Raw genomic sequence first — 18741 nt, forward strand, 5'->3', positions numbered from 1 at the left:
AAAGGTGCGCGCGAGAGAGAAAGCTAAGGAATTCTCGCGCGCAAAAGGTGTCGGCCTGTCAAAGAACTAGACTACATGCAGGGTCTAATCCGTCGTGAGTATGATTGAACGATGAAATAGCCAAAGAATTAATAAAGTAGTCCTACCTTTGGTCCCGTTAATGTAAAATCTATTTTGATTATTTCCAAAACAATGGAAGGCATGTCTAAGCCAGAAACATTAAAAAAATCTAACATATATATGATAGGATTTCTCTATTTTTAACATTAGATGACATAATCAAATGAATCACGACAGAAATTGAAGTGCAAATATTTTATTCTCGATCTTCCAGAATTTTTAAAGAACTTGGTACATACATTTACCCATCAGGGACAGATCCAGGGTTGTGCGGGGGAGGGCGAAGCAAGGGTTTCAAGTAAAGGGAGCCGGATTCATTGTCATCTCCCTGGATTTTCTTATATATAGCCAAATATTTGAAAATTGAGGGAGAGCCTTGGAGAGCGCTAGCCCATACTTATATCCGCCCCCCTCCCACCCCGACCATTGGTTTAGGGACGGATCATTTGATATCTGACAGGTAGGTAGCAAGCCAAAGAGAGAAAATCGAACCAGGTAGCTGGTCTGTTTACCTCCCCTCAGATATGAAATAAAATCGGTCCCTTATCAACTTTCCTTATTTTGGTAGCCTGCACTCGCTAACAACACCTTCACCGTCTAATGGTATTTACAATTGTGCAATTGCCCGTTTAAAACATGTTTCATCTACGAATCACGCGACATTTCGAGTGGCAAACTCACTGTCAAAATAAGCACACAAATGGAAATAAGCCCTTCTGGACAAAGAAACTTTCTGGCTTATTCCTAAGCGCCAAAAGTCGGGCGAGGTTACACCAATAAAGTCACGTGATCTCTTCGTGCAAGTCACCTACTGGTCAATATAAGACCACGTTAACATGGGAATACGGTGCCTCTACCCCTACCCCTATGGGCGCACACCCAGTAAGGACAGGGATACCACCAGTTTACTTGAACTTTTTCACTATCCCTGGCAGAGGGTGGGCAAACTTTTAGGGTGGTCACTATCAAGCCAGATTGATCAACAACCCAATCTTAGCTCCCCTAGGTAAGGCTATCTCCACATAATGCGTTCACATGGGTAAAATTGTCCCTAGTATCCTATTTCCCTACACGGAAGGTACGGAAAACCCTGCCCCTACTGGCGCCCTATCTCGCATGTGAACCAAACGGTGTGCAATAAAGTAGAAGGGGCAGCCCTTCTGGTACTTGACAGCCGCCTTGGTACATATTATTCCTGATAATAAGCCTCGAAATATTGTGGGTGGAGGGCCACGCTCCCCCCCCCCCCTGGGGGGGGGGGGGGGGTACAGCCATTCCCGTACTGGTCATTTCCTTATACATATTTTCTAATATTGGGAGGGCACGTGCCCCCAGTGCCCCACCTCCTGCTACGACCCTGTAAGGTCTGATTGGCTGATTTTGAAATAAGCTGGTACTAGTATTATCAATTTTTAGAGCCAAGAGGGGCCTGTAACTACTAAACTAGTTTTTATATTTACAACAGCGCGTGATGTGTTAGCCTAATTCCCCATCTATTCTCTACAACTAATTTTGGTGAACTACCCTGTACCACCCCTTATCCTCTTTGCTAATTGATACATCCCTCTTATTGGATTATCAACAACGACGTTTAATTCTTAGACGAAAATATGGCCTTTTAGTCTTCCTTATATTTGGGCTTCTTCCACTAATACCCGCTGGACCGACGGACTAAGGACGCATGTATAAAGCCTCGGTTTGAAGCAGACTTGATGCGCATGTCAGTAAAAATGCCCTTGAACTTGGAATCATACAGTACAAAAATTGATGAATCCATTCATGGTTTCGCAGTTATTCAAAGCGGTTCATTTGGAAACGACGCTTGCACTGTATTTTTGCGTCCTTAGTGGATAGGCCTAGGGGCTCAGTTGAATTTAAAACTCGACTAGTTTCATAATAGGGACCTAACGCAAAGACGTCGATGACGGCATCAAGAACGGCGCGCGGACTCACGAATTGCTAAAAAAAACGGCGTTGTCGTCCGCGATCGCCATTTTCCTATTTTTACGTTTTATGCGCGCCGTCAGCAAACGACAACGGTCGTTTTTGAATATGCACGAGCGCCGTTCTTGGTGCCGTCGCCGTCGTCCATGCGTAAGGTCTCTGTTGTCTCGTGTACAGCGCAGTCTGTTCAGAGAGGAGGGGTGAGGGCTGTCTAGCCGAGTCAGGAGTCATTCTACACTACCGTAAGTGCAACTAGCTCGTAATATTCCCAGGCCTTGTCGTTCGGCGACATCTTCTTTGCATTTTCCGAGGCTGTGGCGTTGTTGAGCTGGCACAATCCGTCGGCTTGAGCCTTGTTATAATTCACCGACTTGCATATTTTACCGGCAATGAGGCAGTAACCCACGCAGTGTGTGGGGAAGGGCACGAAGGATTCTTCATAGAACACGTGATTCTCGAAATAGTAACCGGGCTTTAGTTCAAATAACGTGTCCTTGATTTGGGGAACTGGAACGAGGATTCAACAGAATACGTTAATACTAGTTTTGCATTAATTAATACAGGGCTAAAGTAAATAGTTGACTGCGGTGAGGTGTCCCCCCTTCCCTTGTGTACACGCGTGTATGACTTGTAGATTGTTGTAAGGTGTCCCCCCTTACCTTGTGTACACGCGTGCATGACTTGTAGATTACTGTAAGGTGTCCCCCCTTACCTTGCGTACACGCGTGCATGACTTGTAGATTGCTGTGAGGTGCCCCCCTTACCTTGTGTACACGCGTGCATGACTGGTAGATTGCTGTGAGGTGTCCCCCCTTACCTTGTGTACTCGCGTGCATGACTAGTAGATTGCTGTGAGGTGTCCCCCCCTTACCTTGTGTACACGCCTGCATGACTTGTTGATTGCTGTGAGGTGTCCCCCTTACCTTGTGTACACGCGTGCATGACTTGTTGATTGCTGTGAGATGTCCCCCCTTACCTTGTGTACACGCGTGCATGACTTGTTGATTGCTGTGAGATGTCCCCCCTTACCTTGTGTACACGCGTGCATGACTTGTTGATTGCTGTGAGGTGCCCCCCCCCTTACCTTGTGTACACGCTTGCATGACTTGTAGATTGCTGTGAGGTGTCCCCCTTACCTTGTGTACACGCGTGTATGACTTGTAGATTGCTGTGAGGTGTCCCCCCTTACCTTGCGTACACGCGTGCATGACTTGTTGATTGCTGTGAGGTGTCCCCCCTTACCTTGCGTACACGCATGCATGACTTGTAGATTGCTGTGAAGTGTCCCCCCTTACCTTGTGTTCACGCGTGTATGACTTGTAGATTGCTGTGAGGTGTCCCCCCTTACCTTGCGTACACAGTGCATGATTTGTAGATTGCTGTGAGGTGTCCCCCCTTACCTTGCGTACACGCGTGCATGACTTGTAGATTGTTGTGAGGTGTCCCCCCTTACCTTGTGTACACGCGTGCATGACTTGTTTGATTTCCTCCTGGGAGAGAGCCTGATCGTAGATCTGAAGACACGTGATGTACCCACGGAAGTATCTAGGGTCATGGACTACGGCCCCCATACGTATCTATAAAAATCGATAAATAAATATGGCAGAATAATGATTAATTGATGGTGTGATAATATATTATTTGAGAACGAGATGGAAATATGATTGGCTTTCGCAAGGTTTCGTGACCGCTCATTTTTAAAGAGTTCGATTTGTTAAATTAGCTTCGCTTAAAAAATTGTATTGGTGATTTTCTGTGATAAACCTATCAGAAGAAGCATAAGCATTTTTTTTACTTGTCTTTTTACATTTCAGTTTGCCAATGTAAATTTATCTAGTAAGATGTAATAATAATCTTTAAAATAATAGCAAATAATTTGTGAAAAATATAATGAAATACCTTGTAATACCGAGATGGCGTATTTTTTTTTCTTTTTATTTAGAAACAAACTCGTAGCGGGCCTCAAACCCACTAAGTATTTAAGTCATTCCATCCAGAAAAACGACAAATTATAGCCTTGGGCTGCCTGTGTCACCGCTAAGAATCACTCCAAGGGCGATCCCAGGGGGGTGGCCTAGGGGGCCCGGCCCCCCTTTTTTAGTAGCCAAAAATACAGTAAATGTATGAGGCATTATCTAAAATACAGGAGAAAATTCCTTGAAAGTCCCTTTTGGGCCCCCTGCTGTTAAAAATCCTGGCTACGACGCTGCACTCACCTCGCGGTTTGTTCCAAGTTCTTGCTTCCCAGGAGTACCCTCGGCCGCTTTCACCCCGTTCAGATACAGCCTTTGTGTCCCCGTTTCGTAATCGTACACGAATGCCACGGAATACCAGACGCCCATTTGATAAGGCAAAGTAGAGGGGGTAGCGCTTTTATTGATTCTACCGAGTACAGTTGAACCAATTATAGCCCAGATATGAAAGGTGAAGCGGTTTCTACAGTAGTTGATGATGGGACCAATGGCTTCGGACTTAAATATAGCCAATGCACTCATGGAATACCTGCAATCACAAAAATTTCTACTATTTATTCGTTAATCTATTTTTTTTTTCTTTATGAGCGTAGATCGCATCACGGATAATTGACCCACATTAAGTGGATATTTTCTAGGCCAATATTAGGCTTTGGAGAAACCCAAATAAGAACAACACTAGCAAAATGCAAGTGCACGCTGGTATGCAAATGCTTCAAAATTGCTCCTGCTGTTCTGTGCGTCCCTGCAATTTTAACTAATGTATATGTGCTTTTTTTTTACCTCGTATTCAGCTTCTCGTGGTAAGGGATCTCGATGTAGCTACTGGACGTCCCCTTAAAATAATACGACCCGCCCATTCTCCCATCAGGCCCCTTGCCAAGTGTGACGTTAGACGCTATCCCAGGCGGAAGCTCATTGTCGCTGATGTCACGAGTCTCGTGGAGAGCGTTCAATGGGTAGAGGGCCACAGGTTTCGGTTTACCTGTTTGATCACAATCAGAAATGACAGCAAACTTGCTTCAGTTATTTCTATTTTTAACTATTTGTTCATGTGTTCTTCTGCTGCCGTTAATTTGAAAATACTTTATAGGATTAGGGGCCATAATGAGAGTAGGGCCCGCGCCCCCTGTGGGTAGGGACAATGAGAACCACCCCCCCCCCCCTCCCTGCCTCTCTCTCTGTATCTCTTTGATCTCTCTCTCTCTCTCTCTCTCTCTCTCTCTCTCTCTCTCTCTCTCTCTCTCTCTCTCTCTCTCTCTCTCTCTCTCTCTCTCTCTCTCTCCCCCCTCTCTCTCTCTCTCTCCCTCCCATTCTTCTTTGCGCTCGGTCACCTCACGGCCCCCCCTCTCCTTTACGCTTGATACTGGTTTAAAAATTCTGTGCTTCACGTCAGTTTTTCTGTTGCTAAGCAACACCTCACCTTTTACTCCAACTGAAGGCTCGAAAAATAACATCTGTTGAAAGATCAAATTAAATATTTAGTGTTTACTAAATATTTATCTATTGGCAGAAGATTATATTTTCTACTCAAAGAACACACATTGTTTTTAGATATGAACTTAGAGAAAAAAAATGATTGCATACACAGAAATGATCCTTATTATTATCATTTTCGAATAAGAATCTTTTCTAAAATCTATAAAAGCTATTTTTCATTGTTGTGCTAAATTATTCATTGCGTTTTTTTAGATTAATCTACAGCAAACTTAGCGAGAGATATTCGTTCACCCATACACCTATAGCCTGTGTCGCAGCCGGAAATAATCTGTAGATTATCCACCTATAAGTTATGTTGTCTTTATTGGGTTTTCATACAGTTTGCGTGGTATTCCGTCATATCGATCCCTCGATCGATTTGATCGATTAATTTTTTACTAGCTAAAACTTATTTTTTATTTTATATGCTTTTACTTTTCTCGTTTTTCATTTGATTATGTATATGAGTATTTTTTTTTTGGCTAACTGTCACCCGTGGAAGCTGTGACCCTCCTCCATCACCCTTGGAAGTTAAAATTGTCTCTGAATTTTTTTACTATAAAGAACTCACCTGTACGTAAAACATGATAAGGAACACCATCTTTTGCGAGTTTGTCTGTAGGAGGGAATAGCTTTCGCCTTTTCTTTTTCTCAAAAAGTTTCCCCTTACGTGGGATTCTCCACAGTAACTCACAGTAACTCTTGTTTTCTGTGCTGGCGTGGGCTTTTTGTAATGTGTCGCCACAGGAAGCTCACGTCAGAGGTTTGAATAAAGTTTAAATTGTTGTTTTGAGAAGTCTTGTTCGTATATATCTTTGGTCTGAGGTTTCGAAGCCCGCGGCTTTGTAGGCGTTTTAGGCGTTTAGCTAGCGACAACAGCCGTTATTCATGTCTTTTTCATCATGTCTTTTTTTGTTTTTTTTTTTTTTTTTTGCTACGGCAAAAAGCTCGAAAACAACTGTCAAATTTATTTAAACCGCTAAACTGGGCACCCTGTGGTGTCGCCAACCGGCGGGCTTACTTATTAAAAAAAATTTAATCGATTTCTTTTTTGTCAATGTAATTTTTATTGTTGTATTTTACAAAGGCTTGACTTAGATTTTTATTTTAAAAATTGCTCTAGCATGAACCCCAACACTGCCCCCTACGCTTGCCCCCCCCCCCTCCCCCCACAGGGGACTGAAGCTAACACTAGTTTGAAGTTCAATGTTAGTGTTAGGTTCAAATTTATTTTGGAAAAGTCCATTTTCATTTTTGAATGGCGTTCATTTTATTGTGGGGGGAGTTTAGGGGGGTCAAGAATAAAATTTCATGCCATACCGCAAAAAATTTTACCTTAGCAAAAAAAAATAAATACCGCATACCGCACATAAGGACTAAGTTGCGATGAACTTCGTGCATCCTCCGACACTACGCGTATCCAATATCTTCGGGCCGCTGATACAAACAAAGACCCTGTTGACAAACATAATCTCAATCTCAATCGCGCGGTAAATGAAACACATTCTGCCGTGCTCTGGTCCAGATAAGCTTTTTTGCAAACAAGCCCCTATCCCGTTTAAGCGCCTCCCCCAGAAAAAGCGATTCCCCCTGGGCCATGGCGGAAGTTATCGGTGTTATCGTGAATCAATAACATCAGCTTCGGTCCTCCTGTGTGATTATTTTATATACCGCTAGAAAGGAAATTCGCAGGCTCAATCGCAGCTCATTTTCGGGTTCGAAAGGAAACGACAATGTGATGATTACTTGAAATTCCTTGTCTTTGGAAAATTTATTTCGAAAATTTCCCCATAGAGGGCAGAAATGGGGCAACACTACAGTTTCGCATCGAAAGTATTGCAAGACCATGCTCTTGTTTTGCGAGATTTTGCTGTTTTATCGCACGAAGGACTTCTCGGTGAGTGAACAGCACACGTTCAAAATCAAATTCTTTGAATGATACAATTACGAAAATAGATTTGCTCTAAATTTGAAAAATTGATTGCTAAGGTATGGTTACATTTTTCAAATTTAGTTTGAAAATCGTAGGTGTTATTTTTGACTTTTGTTACCCTGTTGTTAATAATGTTGTAACAAGTTACTTAATGTACTTTACTGTTAACTGTTAGTAATGTTCTCTAAATGTTTTAGATACTGTCAAGCACATCAATAAAATGTAAGTGTGGTAAGCATTATCACGTCTATTAAAGAATGCAGATGAGCCATTCCTTTGTTATTGTGTACAACTGTAAATACTGCAGTCTTTTTGCAAGATCCAGTAACTACCATTTACTATTGAAGTCTTATGCTTTATTAACGATTTATTAGCGATATTTGATTGAAAGTATTTCATAGTTTTGAATAGTTACTCGCTTAAATTAGCCGATGCCAATGTATTCTACTGTACAGTATGTGTGACGTAGTATTGTGCATGAGCATAAATGGTGGCGTGATTGCCCTTCAATTAGCACATGTACTCCAATTTACCTCTGATAGAATTTAAAAAAATCCCAGATGTCTTCCACCTCTCCCCCCCTCTAATTTTTGCATGCCTATTTCTCATGTGGTCAAACACTTTGGTCAACTTTGGATTGAAACCCATTAAAACCCTTGCTTGGCTAGCTATCTAAATGTATGGAAAATGAGCCACCTTCCACTTTCAACATACAGTACATAAGTTTACATGATCAACTAATGTATTTTCCACTTTTTATTTTCAGTCTTCAAATGTTTTCGGAGGACAGCTCCAAACAAATATTATTTAGTGTAAAGGAAATGTCAGATGATAATTACCTTTGGAAAGCCACAGTCAGAATATTCTGCTTCAAGGTATATTTAAAGCCCCTGCCAAATGGTTTTCAACATCAACCATCTCCATTAGTCTGTTTGTTTGGTGTTTAATGCGAGTCAAATGGATTAAAAAAAGGTTTGGTTTTTTATTCAACAGCTATTTAGCATTTCTCTTGTTCTCAAGATTATCGCACTGAAGTCAGGTCTGTGTAGGCCTGCCATTTGAATTTGTTTTGCTCCTCAGATAAATATTCCCATCCCAACCAAGTAGTTTTGTTTGAATATACAAGGGAAGCTCTCATAAGCGACTACCTTGGGAACTGAAAATTGTGGTCGTTAACGGAGCTGGTCTTTTACGAGAGCTTGCTCTCATAAGCAACGAGAGCTTAATTAAAATGGAATTATCTAAAAGTTATAATGGTGATAACCCTGTAATATTTTGGTTAATTGCTTGATTTTAAAACTAGGTATTTGACTTATCATGAGAGTGACTTGTTTTATTTAATAGCAATTAATTCTACGCAAAGCAGCTCGTTATGCTTGTTTATATCGATACTTAAGCTTTTCATCATAAGAATATCTTCTACCTGTACGGCGATCGCATGGCATCTTTTGTTAGCCAATTTCTAAAGCGTGAAACAAACAAGTGGATGGCTATTGTAACTGGAAAAAGGATAAATCATGGAGCTGGCAATGGACTAGAGATTCCTTGCATTTACACATTTTCTGGAAACGAAGAAATGTCAATCCCATAGATGAAATTGAAGTTAGAAAATTTAAATTATGAAATTCTTTAATGGTTGCCTACTGGAAAGGCAGCTTTTGTGAAACATTACAACAACATTACTGTATGTGATCTCAGCATGCATTGGATGTTATGTTTATCGGGTGTTGACTGACGTTGTAAAGCCAAAAATCATTGTGGTTGCTTACGAGAGCTTAAAAATAAAAGAAAATCTCAGTTGGTGTTTTGAAATTGTGGTTGTTAACGGAGCTGGTTGCACCGATAAGTTGGCCGCTTACAAAAGCTTAGAATTACAGTGTTTATGTGACAATTCAATCGGTGATTTGTGATTATCGGGGCTGGTCTCTTACGAAAGCGGTTGCTCAGAGAGCTTCGACTGTACTTATATACAATACTTACTATTATATACTATACTTACTTATACTAATATTTTGCCGAGTGATACAGTATGTCTGTAGTAAACACTTCTGAACATGGGTAAAATTCTTTAGATTCAAATTGGATTTTTCCAGAATAATCACAATTATGATTTGGTACCTGTACAGACCACATAAATTCAAAGTTTTTTTGTACATTTGAGTCAAGTTTATATCTTTCTATTGACTAGGTATTTTTTTATACAGAATTGTTAGTTCTCACACTTTATTAAAATCATTTTAAAAAACTCTAGTATCCAAAATGGCAGCCAGACAATGCTCTCATTCAATAAAATGAAGTGCATTTTGAATGGCTTGTTGAAACTGTTTGCTTAGTCAGCCTGGCAGCCATTCTGGCTGCTAGGCGGTGCTTGAGCCCTACTGTAGTTTGACGAGATGAGAACGGCTGCAAGGGAGACAACTGTTTAATAGGGACTTAATGTTGTTGGATTATGTTTGTAAGAATTTTATTTAATTGAATTACCTTATTACACTTAATTTTCCCAACGTCAAAATTTCCTGATTTTGAAAGGGCGATATTTCACGACACTTATTTTCGCGATTTTCCTATTTTCGTAAAGACCAGATCACATTATTTTTGCGATTTCGAGATTTCGCAATTTTGGGATAATAAAATCAAGCAAAACAAGTGGAATTAAAATGTGCTGAAACGGTCAAAACTGAAAAAGTTTGTAACCAAAAGATGCGTGGGCTAAGTTTAGTCCAACTCAACCTCTTACCGTACTATATGTACATAAGATAACTCAATAGACATGGTGTTTCCATACAGCTTATTAAACGGCCAATATTCCCCCAAAGGCTTCTTGTGTACTCACTTAATTTTCGCGCATCCTAATTTTTGTGACACTTAATTTTTGCATCACTTTATTTTCGCCAATCTTTTAAAATCGCAAAATTCACAAAATAAGTGACCCAAAAATAAAGTGTTATAAGGTATTTTATTCAATATTTGTATAAAATTAATGTCAAATAGCAAGTTTTTTATATCAACAGATTGACAAAAGAACTGGATCCATACAAACAAGAAAAGTTCTAGATCTTCGGCAGTTTTGTAAAGTGTACAGAGATGTGACAAAGCAAGTGAGATGTACAAAAACCATGGATGATGAAGAACAATGGGAGGAAGTTGACAAGGATGGGCAGGTGGACAAAGAATGCTTTAAAATTGATTATACTTTAAGCATCACTTTCACATTACTCTTGAAAGATGAACTTTAATAGTTACATTTTTTGTGTTTCAGAGTTATCACACCATATCTCTAGAACAGGCCAGAGAAACTCTCTCAGCTTCCATGATTTTCTCAAGGTACAGTTTTAGATTTTTTATTCATTAGCTAGTTAAAATAAATAAATCCATTGGATAGCTAAAACAGGTTTCAAAATTAAAAGTGATATGTCTTTAGTTGCACAATTTAGTTTGCATGTGAAACTCTATAACTATTTCAGTGGATAACCAAGAGATTCATGTTGAATTATTCAGAACAGCTTCCAACTTTTCTAATAGAGAACTCTTAAGTAAATTGGGGCATAGCACTTAAAAGATTAAAGTAATTTTTTGTGTGAATAAGATCAATACTTCTGAAAACATTGCAAAAGCTACAGCGGCGTAACCAGGATTTTTAACAGGAGGGGGCACAAAAGGGACTTTCAAGGCATTTTCTCCTGCATTGTAGATAATCTTATACAGAGATAGATAGTCTCATACATTTACTGCATTTTTGGCTGCTAAAAGGGGAGGGCCTGGGCCCCCTAGGCTACCCCCCTGGCTACGCCCCTGAGGTATCATCACCCACGATATAGGTACAGTAGGTGTGCACCATCCTCAGAAACCCAGGGCGTAGAGCACAATGGGGAGGGCGTCACTGAATATGATGCTCTTTGAAAAAGTAGGGAGACTTGTCCTGTGTGTTTGAGGGAGAACTTGGGTCAACTGTGATTTTTAGGGTGTCCTGTAGGGGTCGTGCGGCCACATCTGGGGAAGAACTCAGATTACATCTGAGAAAGACCCTGAATAACTGTGATTTTTACGGTTGATGAGACCAGATCTGGGGAAGAACTCGAAACTCTTGTTAACTATGTATTTTTAGGGTTGATTTGGCCAAATTTGAGTAAGAACTCTGATTAACTGTGTATCTTTAGGGTTGACGAGGCCACATCCGAGGGGATGGAGGAGTGTTGCATCTGCATGGAGCAGCAGTCGGAGATCATTCTGGCCTGCGTGCATTCCTTCTGCAAGTCATGTATTGATAGATGGTATTAGTGAACGTTTAGAATAATAATGAATAATTATTATAGCTTATTGGATACTTTTGCAGCCAGGGGCTGAATAACAAGAAGGTTTTGCATACATCTCACATTTGACAAACATCTAAAACATATTCACCAATAAACTGAATTACTGGGGCTATTATCAGATAGGGGGTGCCAAATATATTGTAAAAAAATTACATTTTCTCTACCTTTACACTATAGGAGGGCTAAAATACAGAACGGAAATGCATCTCTTTGCTTTTTCTCTCTAGGAGTGACTCCCACAATACCTGCCCAATATGCAGAGATTTGCTCGAAAAAAAGGACACATGGGAGATGCCAGCCGCACCTAGTAAGACGGAGGTGGCCCAGTACGTGATGGGGCTGGCCGAGGGGGCAGGAAACCCCTCGTGACAGCAGATGGAGATGGCCTAGTATGTGATGGGGCTGGCCGAAGGGGCAGGAAACCCCTCGTGACAGCAGATGGAGATGGCCTAGCATGGGATGGGGCTAGCTGAGGGGGCAGGAAACCCCTCGTGACAGCAGATGGAGATGGCCTAGTATGTGATGGGGCTAGCCGAGGGGGCAGGAAACCCCTCGTGACAGCAGATGGAGATGGCCTAGCATGGGATGGGGCTAGCCGAGGGGGCAGGGAACCCCTCGTGACAGCAGATGGAGATGGCCTAGTATGTGATGGGGCTAGCCGAGGGGGCAGGGATCCCCTCTTGATAGCAGACACAAACTAGAAGGCAGACACCACCCAGTACATGCTGGGGCTGAAACCAACGCAAAAACTTTTAACCCATTTCGCAAAATCGGTGCCCCCTTTTGTGTCTATGGCTGCATACCGGTTAACCTCTTGTCAGCCAAGCCCATGTCCCCCCCTCCCCCCTGAACCAATGTTGTTTACTTAGGCCTGGAACTCAGCTACTGCATACTAATGATAGGTGCTCAACATTGGCAAGAGGGAGGGGGGAAGCATTTATTTGTGTGACAAACATAATTGCTAGAAATGGGATTAGTTTTGGCGCGGATTATAGCCAAGGGGGCAGTTATCATTTTTTAACAAGTTAGAAAGCGAAGAAAAGTAGGATAAACTAGCTTAGACTACGTCTGTCACAAATAATCACTCATAGCAGAAAATTTGATTTCTGCAGGAAGAAAGAGAACACCTGTAAATATTGCAATAAGTTATGTAAAAAAAAAGAAGACAAACATTGTTTTATACTGATTATTTACGATATTTGCTTCGAGCCGAATTAAATAGCGAATGTTCACAAGTACCTGTGGAACATTCCTGCAAAAGCTGAAGATACAACGTTTTTTATGCGCTCAAAGTTCCATCGCTTCATTCCTTTGCGCGTGACACTTTCCCGCCAAATCTTCAGGGGGCCAGAAGTAAACGTCACCTTTTTCAGGCACGATTCCGTCTAACTACTAGACTGGATTCATTTAGGGTGCATTGAAGTCCAGGCAGAATTTATTATTATCGGCGAGAATACCATGATCTTTTAGTGTGTTCTCCTGTCTGCACCTTCAGGGGATACAAATGATCCTCCCAAAAAAGTGTGTCGGGGGGGGGGGGGGGACTTTTTGGGTAGCAAACTAGCGTGCGGCAACAACAACAAAAAGGAACTTATATAGTGCTTACGTAAAATAATTTATTTTTTCGTCTTTCTCTGGTGTGAGTTTGGTTAGAGTTTGCCATCCAAAAAGTCCTGAGATCTCTTAGCGCAAGTCCCCCTATTGTAGTAGCCCGAGTATAATGCGATTTTATTTTTCAAAATTCGGTGAGGAAAAATAAAGCTTGCGGGTATATACATCACAGGGAGCGTTAAAAGGGCCTGACACTATTAGACTGTATTATAGATACAAAACACCCAAATTGTCGTGTTCGTGAACGAGATCTCTTAGCGCAAGTCCCCCTCTTGTAGTAGCCCGAGTATAATGCGATTTTACTTTTCAAAAGTCGGTGAGGAAAAATAAAGCTTGCCGGTATATACTTTATAAGGAGCGATAAAAGGGCCTGACACTATTAGACTGTATTATAGATACAAAACACCCAAATTGTCGTGTTCGCGAACGAGATCTCTTAGCGCAAGTCCCCCTCTTGTAGTAGCCCGAGTATAATGCGATTTTATTTTTCAAATGTCGGTGAGGAAAAATAAAGCTTGCCGGTATATACATCATAGGGAACGATAAAAGGGCCTGACACTATTAGACTGTATTATAGATACAAAACACCCAAATTGTCGTGTTCATGAACGAAATCTCTTAGCGCAAGTCCCCCTCTTGTAGTAGCCCGAGTATAATGCGATTTTATTTTTCAAAAGTCGGTGAGGAAAAATAAAGCTTGCCGGTATATACTTTATAGGGAGCGATAAAAGGGCCTGACGTCTTTTTCAAAGCACTAGTCTTCATCGCAGGCGTTGTAAAGAGCCTCAGTCACGAAACGAAAATAGAGTTTATTTGAATATCGATATCTGAAAAATACTGGCTGAAAATTTGAGCGAAATCGTTTAAAACCTCGAAAAGTTATTGTTTTTTAGGGAATTTCGAACTTTCCGCGCTTTTTGTCCCGTCCCCATCAATCGCTCGGCCAAACAATCACGTGACGACGCTTCCGATCACGTGTGCGTGCTCGGCGTCATAATGTTGGCTTAGTTCAATATGGCGGACAGAGAAAGTAAGACGTGCGACGGTGACCCTCGCGATAAAAGGAAAAATAAGGGCCGATTTTGTGTAGCAGGCCTACCGAATAATGTTAGCTTTTTCTTAGATGCCATGGTTATTACCTTTATTATGAATTTTTATTTGATAAAAAATCAACTAAAAGCAAATTATTAGATGCCATAGTCATCTCCTTTATTATTATGTGAATTATAATGTGTGTGTGTTTTTCTGTAGAACCAAAGATCAGTCCTAACTGACCACTTTGGCACAGTTCCACATAAAAGAAAAAGAACTGAAGAAAATGCAAGTGATGGGCCAGCAAGTAGTGCAAGTGGTGTTGGGTGGGCTGTTGTGCCTGGTGGTGTTGGTCAGGCTGTTGTGCCTGGTGGTGTTGGTCAGGCTGTTGTGCCTGGTGGTGTTGGTCAGGCTGTTGTGTCTGGTGGTGCTGTGCAGGCTGTTGTGCCTGGTGGTGTTGGGCAGGCTGTTGTGTCTGGTGGTGTTGGGCAGACTGTTGTGCCTGGTGGTGTTGGGCAGGCTGTTGTGCCTGGTGGTGTTGGTCGGGTTGTTGTGTCTGGTGGTGTTGGGCAGGCTGTTGTGCCTGGTGGTGTTGGTCAGGCTGTTGTGCCTGGTGGTGTTGGTCAGGCTGTTGTGCCTGGTGGTGTTGGTCAGGCTGTTGTGCCTGGTGGTGTTGTTCAGGCTGTTGTGTCTGGTGGTGCTGTGCAGGCTGTTGTGCCTGGTGGTGTTGGGCAGGCTGTTGTGCCTGGTGGTGTTGGTCAGGCTGTTGTGCCTGGTGGTGTTGGGCAGGCTGTTGTGCCTGGTGGTGTTGGGCGGGCTGTTGTGCCTGGCGGTGTTGGGCAGGCTGTTGTGCCTGGTGGTGTTGGGCAGGCTGTTGTGCCTGGTGGTGTTGGGCAGGCTGTTGTGCCTGGTGGTGTTGGGCAGACTGTTGTGTCTGGTGGTGTTGGGCAGGCTGTTGTGCCTGGTGATGTTGGGCAGACTGTTGTGCCTGGTGGTGTTGGTCGGGCTCTTGTGTCTGGTGGTGTTGGGCAGGCTGTTGTGACTGGTGGTGTTGGTCAGACTGTTGTGCCTGGTGGTGTTGGTCAGACTGTTGTGCCTGGTGGTGTTGTTCAGGCTGTTGTGTCTGGTGGTGCTGTGCAGGCTGTTGTGCCTGGTGGTGTTGGGCAGGCTGTTGTGCCTGGTGGTGTTGGGCGGGCTGTTGTGCCTGGCGGTGTTGGGCAGGCTGTTGTGCCTGGTGGTGTTGGGCAGACTGTTGTGTCTGGCGGTGTTGGGCAGGCTGTTGTGCCTGGTGATGTTGGGCAGACTGTTGTGCCTGGTGGTGTTGGTCGGGCTCTTGTGCCTGGCGGTGTTGGGCAGACTGTTGTGCCTGGTGGTGTTGGTCAGACTGTTGTGCCTGGTGGTGTTGGTCAGGCTGTTGTGCCTGGCGGTGTTGGGCAGACTGTTGTGCCTGGTGGTGTTGGTCAGGCTGTTGTGCCTGGTGGTGTTGGTCAGGCTGTTGTGCCTGGTGGTGTTGGTCAGACTGTTGTGCCTGGTGGTGTTGGTCAGGCTGTTGTGCCTGGTGGTGTTGGTCAGGCTGTTGTGCCTGGTGGTGTTGGGCAGACTGTTGTGCCTGGCGGTGTTGGGCAGACTGTTGTGCCTGGTGGTGTTGGTCAGGCTGTTGTGCCTGGTGGTGTTGGTCAGGCTGTTGTGCCTGGTGGTGTTGGTCAGACTGTTGTGCCTGGTGGTGTTGGTCAGGCTGTTGTGCCTGGCGGTGTTGGGCAGACTGTTGTGCCTGGTGGTGTTGGTCAGACTGTTGTGCCTGGTGGTGTTGGTCAGACTGTTGTGCCTGGTGGTGTTGTTCAGGCTGTTGTGTCTGGTGGTGCTGTGCAGGCTGTTGTGCCTGGTGGTGTTGGGCAGGCTGTTGTGCCTGGTGGTGTTGGGCGGGCTGTTGTGCCTGGCGGTGTTGGGCAGGCTGTTGTGCCTGGTGGTGTTGGGCAGACTGTTGTGTCTGGTGGTGTTGGTCAGGCTGTTGTGCCTGGTGGTGTTGGGCAGACTGTTGTGCCTGGCGGTGTTGGGCAGACTGTTGTGCCTGGTGGTGTTGGTCAGGCTGTTGTGCCTGGTGGTGTTGGTCAGGCTGTTGTGCCTGGTGGTGTTGGTCAGACTGTTGTGCCTGGTGGTGTTGGTCAGGCTGTTGTGCCTGGCGGTGTTGGGCAGACTGTTGTGCCTGGTGGTGTTGGTCAGGCTGTTGTGCCTGGTGGTGTTGGTCAGGCTGTTGTGCCTGTTGGTGTTGGGCGGGCTGTTGTGCCTGGTGGTGTTGGGCAGGCTGTTGTGACTGGTGGTGTTGGGCAGGCTGTTGTGCCTGGCGGTGCTGTTCAGGCTGTTGTGCCTGGTGGTGTTGGTCAGGCTGTTGTGCCTGGTGGTGTTGGTCAGGCTGTTGTGCCTGGTGGTGTTGGTCAGGCTGTTGTGCCTGGTGGTGTTGGGCAGGCTGTTGTGCCTGGTGGTGTTGGTCAGACTGTTGTGCCTGGTGGTGCTGGGCAGACTGTTGTGCCTGGCGAAGCTGTTCAGACTGTTGTGCCTGGTGGTGTTGGGCAGGCTGTTGTGCCTAGTGGTGTTGGGCGGGCTGTTGTGCCTGGTGGTGTTGGGCGGGCTGTTGTGCCTGGTGGTGTTGGGCGGGCTGTTGTGCCTGGTGGTGTTGGTCAGGCTGTTGTGCCTGGTGGTGTTGGGTGGGCTGTTGTTCCTGGTGGTGTTGGTCAGGCTGTTGTGCCTGGTGGTGTTGGTCAGACTGTTGTGCCTGGTGGTGTTGGTCGGGCTGTTGTGTCTGGTGGTGTTGGTCAGGCTGTTGTGCCTGGTGGTGTTGGTCAGGCTGTTGTGCCTGGTGGTGTTGGTCAGGCTGTTGTGACTGGTGGTGTTGGGTGGGCTGTTGTGCCTGGTGGTGTTGGTCAGACTGTTGTGCCTGGTGGTGTTGGGCGGGCTGTTGTGCCTGGTGGTGTTGGTCAGACTGTTGTGCCTGGTGGTGTTGGGTGGGCTGTTGTGCCTGGTGGTGTTGTGCAGGCTGTTGTGCCTGGTGGTGTTGGTCAGGCTGTTGTGCCTGGTGGTGTTGGGCGGGCTGTTGTGCCTGGTGGTGTTGGTCAGGCTGTTGTGCCTGGTGGTGTTGGTCAGGCTGTTGTGCCTGGTGGTGTTGGGCAGACTGTTGTGCCTGGTGGTGTTGGGCAGACTGTTGTGTCTAGTGGTGTTGGGCAGGTTGGAATGAGCGACCTGGCCTGCGAGGGACGCTAAAAGTGCACATCGGCCTTCGCGGGAAACAGGACTCCCAATATTCGAAGAAAGAACATTTCAGAATGATAGCAGGTTACTGCCATCTGCCATTTCTGGCATCGGAATAGAGGCCAAAATATCATCAGACAAAAAAAAGGGCCAGACTTGCGCGTGTCATTAACTAGAGCCAGAAATTGTCCTCAGTTTTTGGCACAGGAAAGGAGCTGTTGCCACCCGGATGGTCTGGCAATAACTTTTGTAATAATCTTGGCCTCTAGTCCGAATTTACATTCGATTTGTTGTTTTCCATTCATGCACTTTCTTCTCTCAAGGGAACCACCGCATTTTAGTGCCCAAGTATCGATTGCACAGCAATAAGAAGCATATACAATTTACTGTATTTATTTCCAAGTAGGATAAATTAGGATTGAGCAATTACGAAAGCTTGCCTGCGGCCTCGCGGCTCACTTTGCAGCCGCGTAGCCAGGATTTTTAACAGGAGCCCCCTCCTGTACCCAAAAGAGACTTTCAAGGCATTTTCCCCTGTATTTTAGATGTCTCATACATTAACTGTATTTTTCGCTGCTCAATGAGGGGGGGTGGGGTGGGGGGGGGGGGGTGGGGGGGGGAGGCGGGCCCCCTAGGCCACACCCCTGATAACGCCCCTGCTTTGTAATTGCCCTTACAGATCAGACGCTTTACAAAAATGGTATATAGTTTGATGGTATTAGGGGGAAAAGTGCCGTTGATAAATCTTTAAAATTCTCTCTGTTCTACTGCCCATTTTCTTATTAAAAAATCAGTGAGATGAAATTTGGAGACGTTCGTGAGGTTTAGCAAGCGAGCGGAGGTCTAGCGATCACTATTGGAAGTCAAATTTGGATCGAAGCGAGTACTCAATATTTTTATTAGAAGGGTAATCGAAAATTCAATGTTGACAAGAATAATATCATTGGTAAGACTTAGTGCAAGGTTTATTAATTTATCACTCCGCTCAAGTATTGCTTTTTTATCTCTTCTTTATCTCGGATATTTTTTGTTTGCTACTTGTGGTCTCACAGTCACCGGCAAAGTTAGACATATTTTGTAAGTAGAGGGAAGT

General features: G+C 44.2%; 2 protein-coding genes across 2 annotated transcripts; one reads left to right on the plus strand and one right to left on the minus strand.

Annotated features, from left to right (window-relative positions):
* Positions 1 to 300: 300 nt before the first annotated feature.
* On the minus strand, positions 301 to 6261 carry LOC116604106. The gene is made up of 6 exons (XM_032366001.2): positions 6088 to 6261; positions 5461 to 5494; positions 4821 to 5022; positions 4281 to 4566; positions 3518 to 3641; positions 301 to 2571 (listed from the first exon to the last, which is right to left on the minus strand). Exons 1-6 carry the CDS (start codon positions 6115 to 6117, stop codon positions 2297 to 2299), a joined length of 951 nt encoding a protein of 316 aa, XP_032221892.2. The 5' UTR covers positions 6118 to 6261; the 3' UTR covers positions 301 to 2296.
* Positions 6262 to 7196: 935 nt separating this feature from the next.
* Positions 7197 to 12932, plus strand: LOC5521074 (RING finger protein 141). The gene is made up of 7 exons (XM_001640739.3): positions 7197 to 7413; positions 7647 to 7671; positions 8216 to 8324; positions 10461 to 10610; positions 10709 to 10773; positions 11607 to 11720; positions 11990 to 12932. The coding sequence occupies exons 1-7, from the start codon at positions 7320 to 7322 to the stop codon at positions 12129 to 12131; spliced, it is 699 nt and encodes a 232-aa protein (XP_001640789.1). The 5' UTR covers positions 7197 to 7319; the 3' UTR covers positions 12132 to 12932.
* The last annotated feature ends 5809 nt before the right edge of the window (positions 12933 to 18741 follow it).

The sequence above is a fragment of the Nematostella vectensis genome, chromosome 6, assembly GCF_932526225.1.
Source record: "Nematostella vectensis chromosome 6, jaNemVect1.1, whole genome shotgun sequence".
In the NCBI taxonomy this organism is placed as follows: Eukaryota; Metazoa; Cnidaria; class Anthozoa; order Actiniaria; family Edwardsiidae; genus Nematostella; species Nematostella vectensis.

What these genes read in the sequence shown, in the direction of transcription:
- LOC116604106 (XM_032366001.2), bottom strand. Translation starts at nt 6,117, where the DNA reads ATGGTGTTCCTTATCATGTTTTACGTACAG. An exon ending in GCCTTCAGTTGGAGTAAAAG is followed by an intron (nt 5,023 to 5,460) that starts GTGAGGTGTTGC and finishes GTGATCAAACAG; the next exon opens with GTAAACCGAAACCTGTGGCC. An exon ending in AACTTGGAACAAACCGCGAG is followed by an intron (nt 3,642 to 4,280) that starts GTGAGTGCAGCG and finishes CGATTTTTATAG; the next exon opens with ATACGTATGGGGGCCGTAGT.
- LOC5521074 (XM_001640739.3), top strand. Translation starts at nt 7,320, where the DNA reads ATGGGGCAACACTACAGTTTCGCATCGAAAGTATTGCAAGACCATGCT. An exon ending in ATCGCACGAAGGACTTCTCG is followed by an intron (nt 7,414 to 7,646) that starts GTGAGTGAACAG and finishes TAAATGTTTTAG; the next exon opens with ATACTGTCAAGCACATCAAT. An exon ending in AAGTTGACAAGGATGGGCAG is followed by an intron (nt 10,611 to 10,708) that starts GTGGACAAAGAA and finishes TTTGTGTTTCAG; the next exon opens with AGTTATCACACCATATCTCT.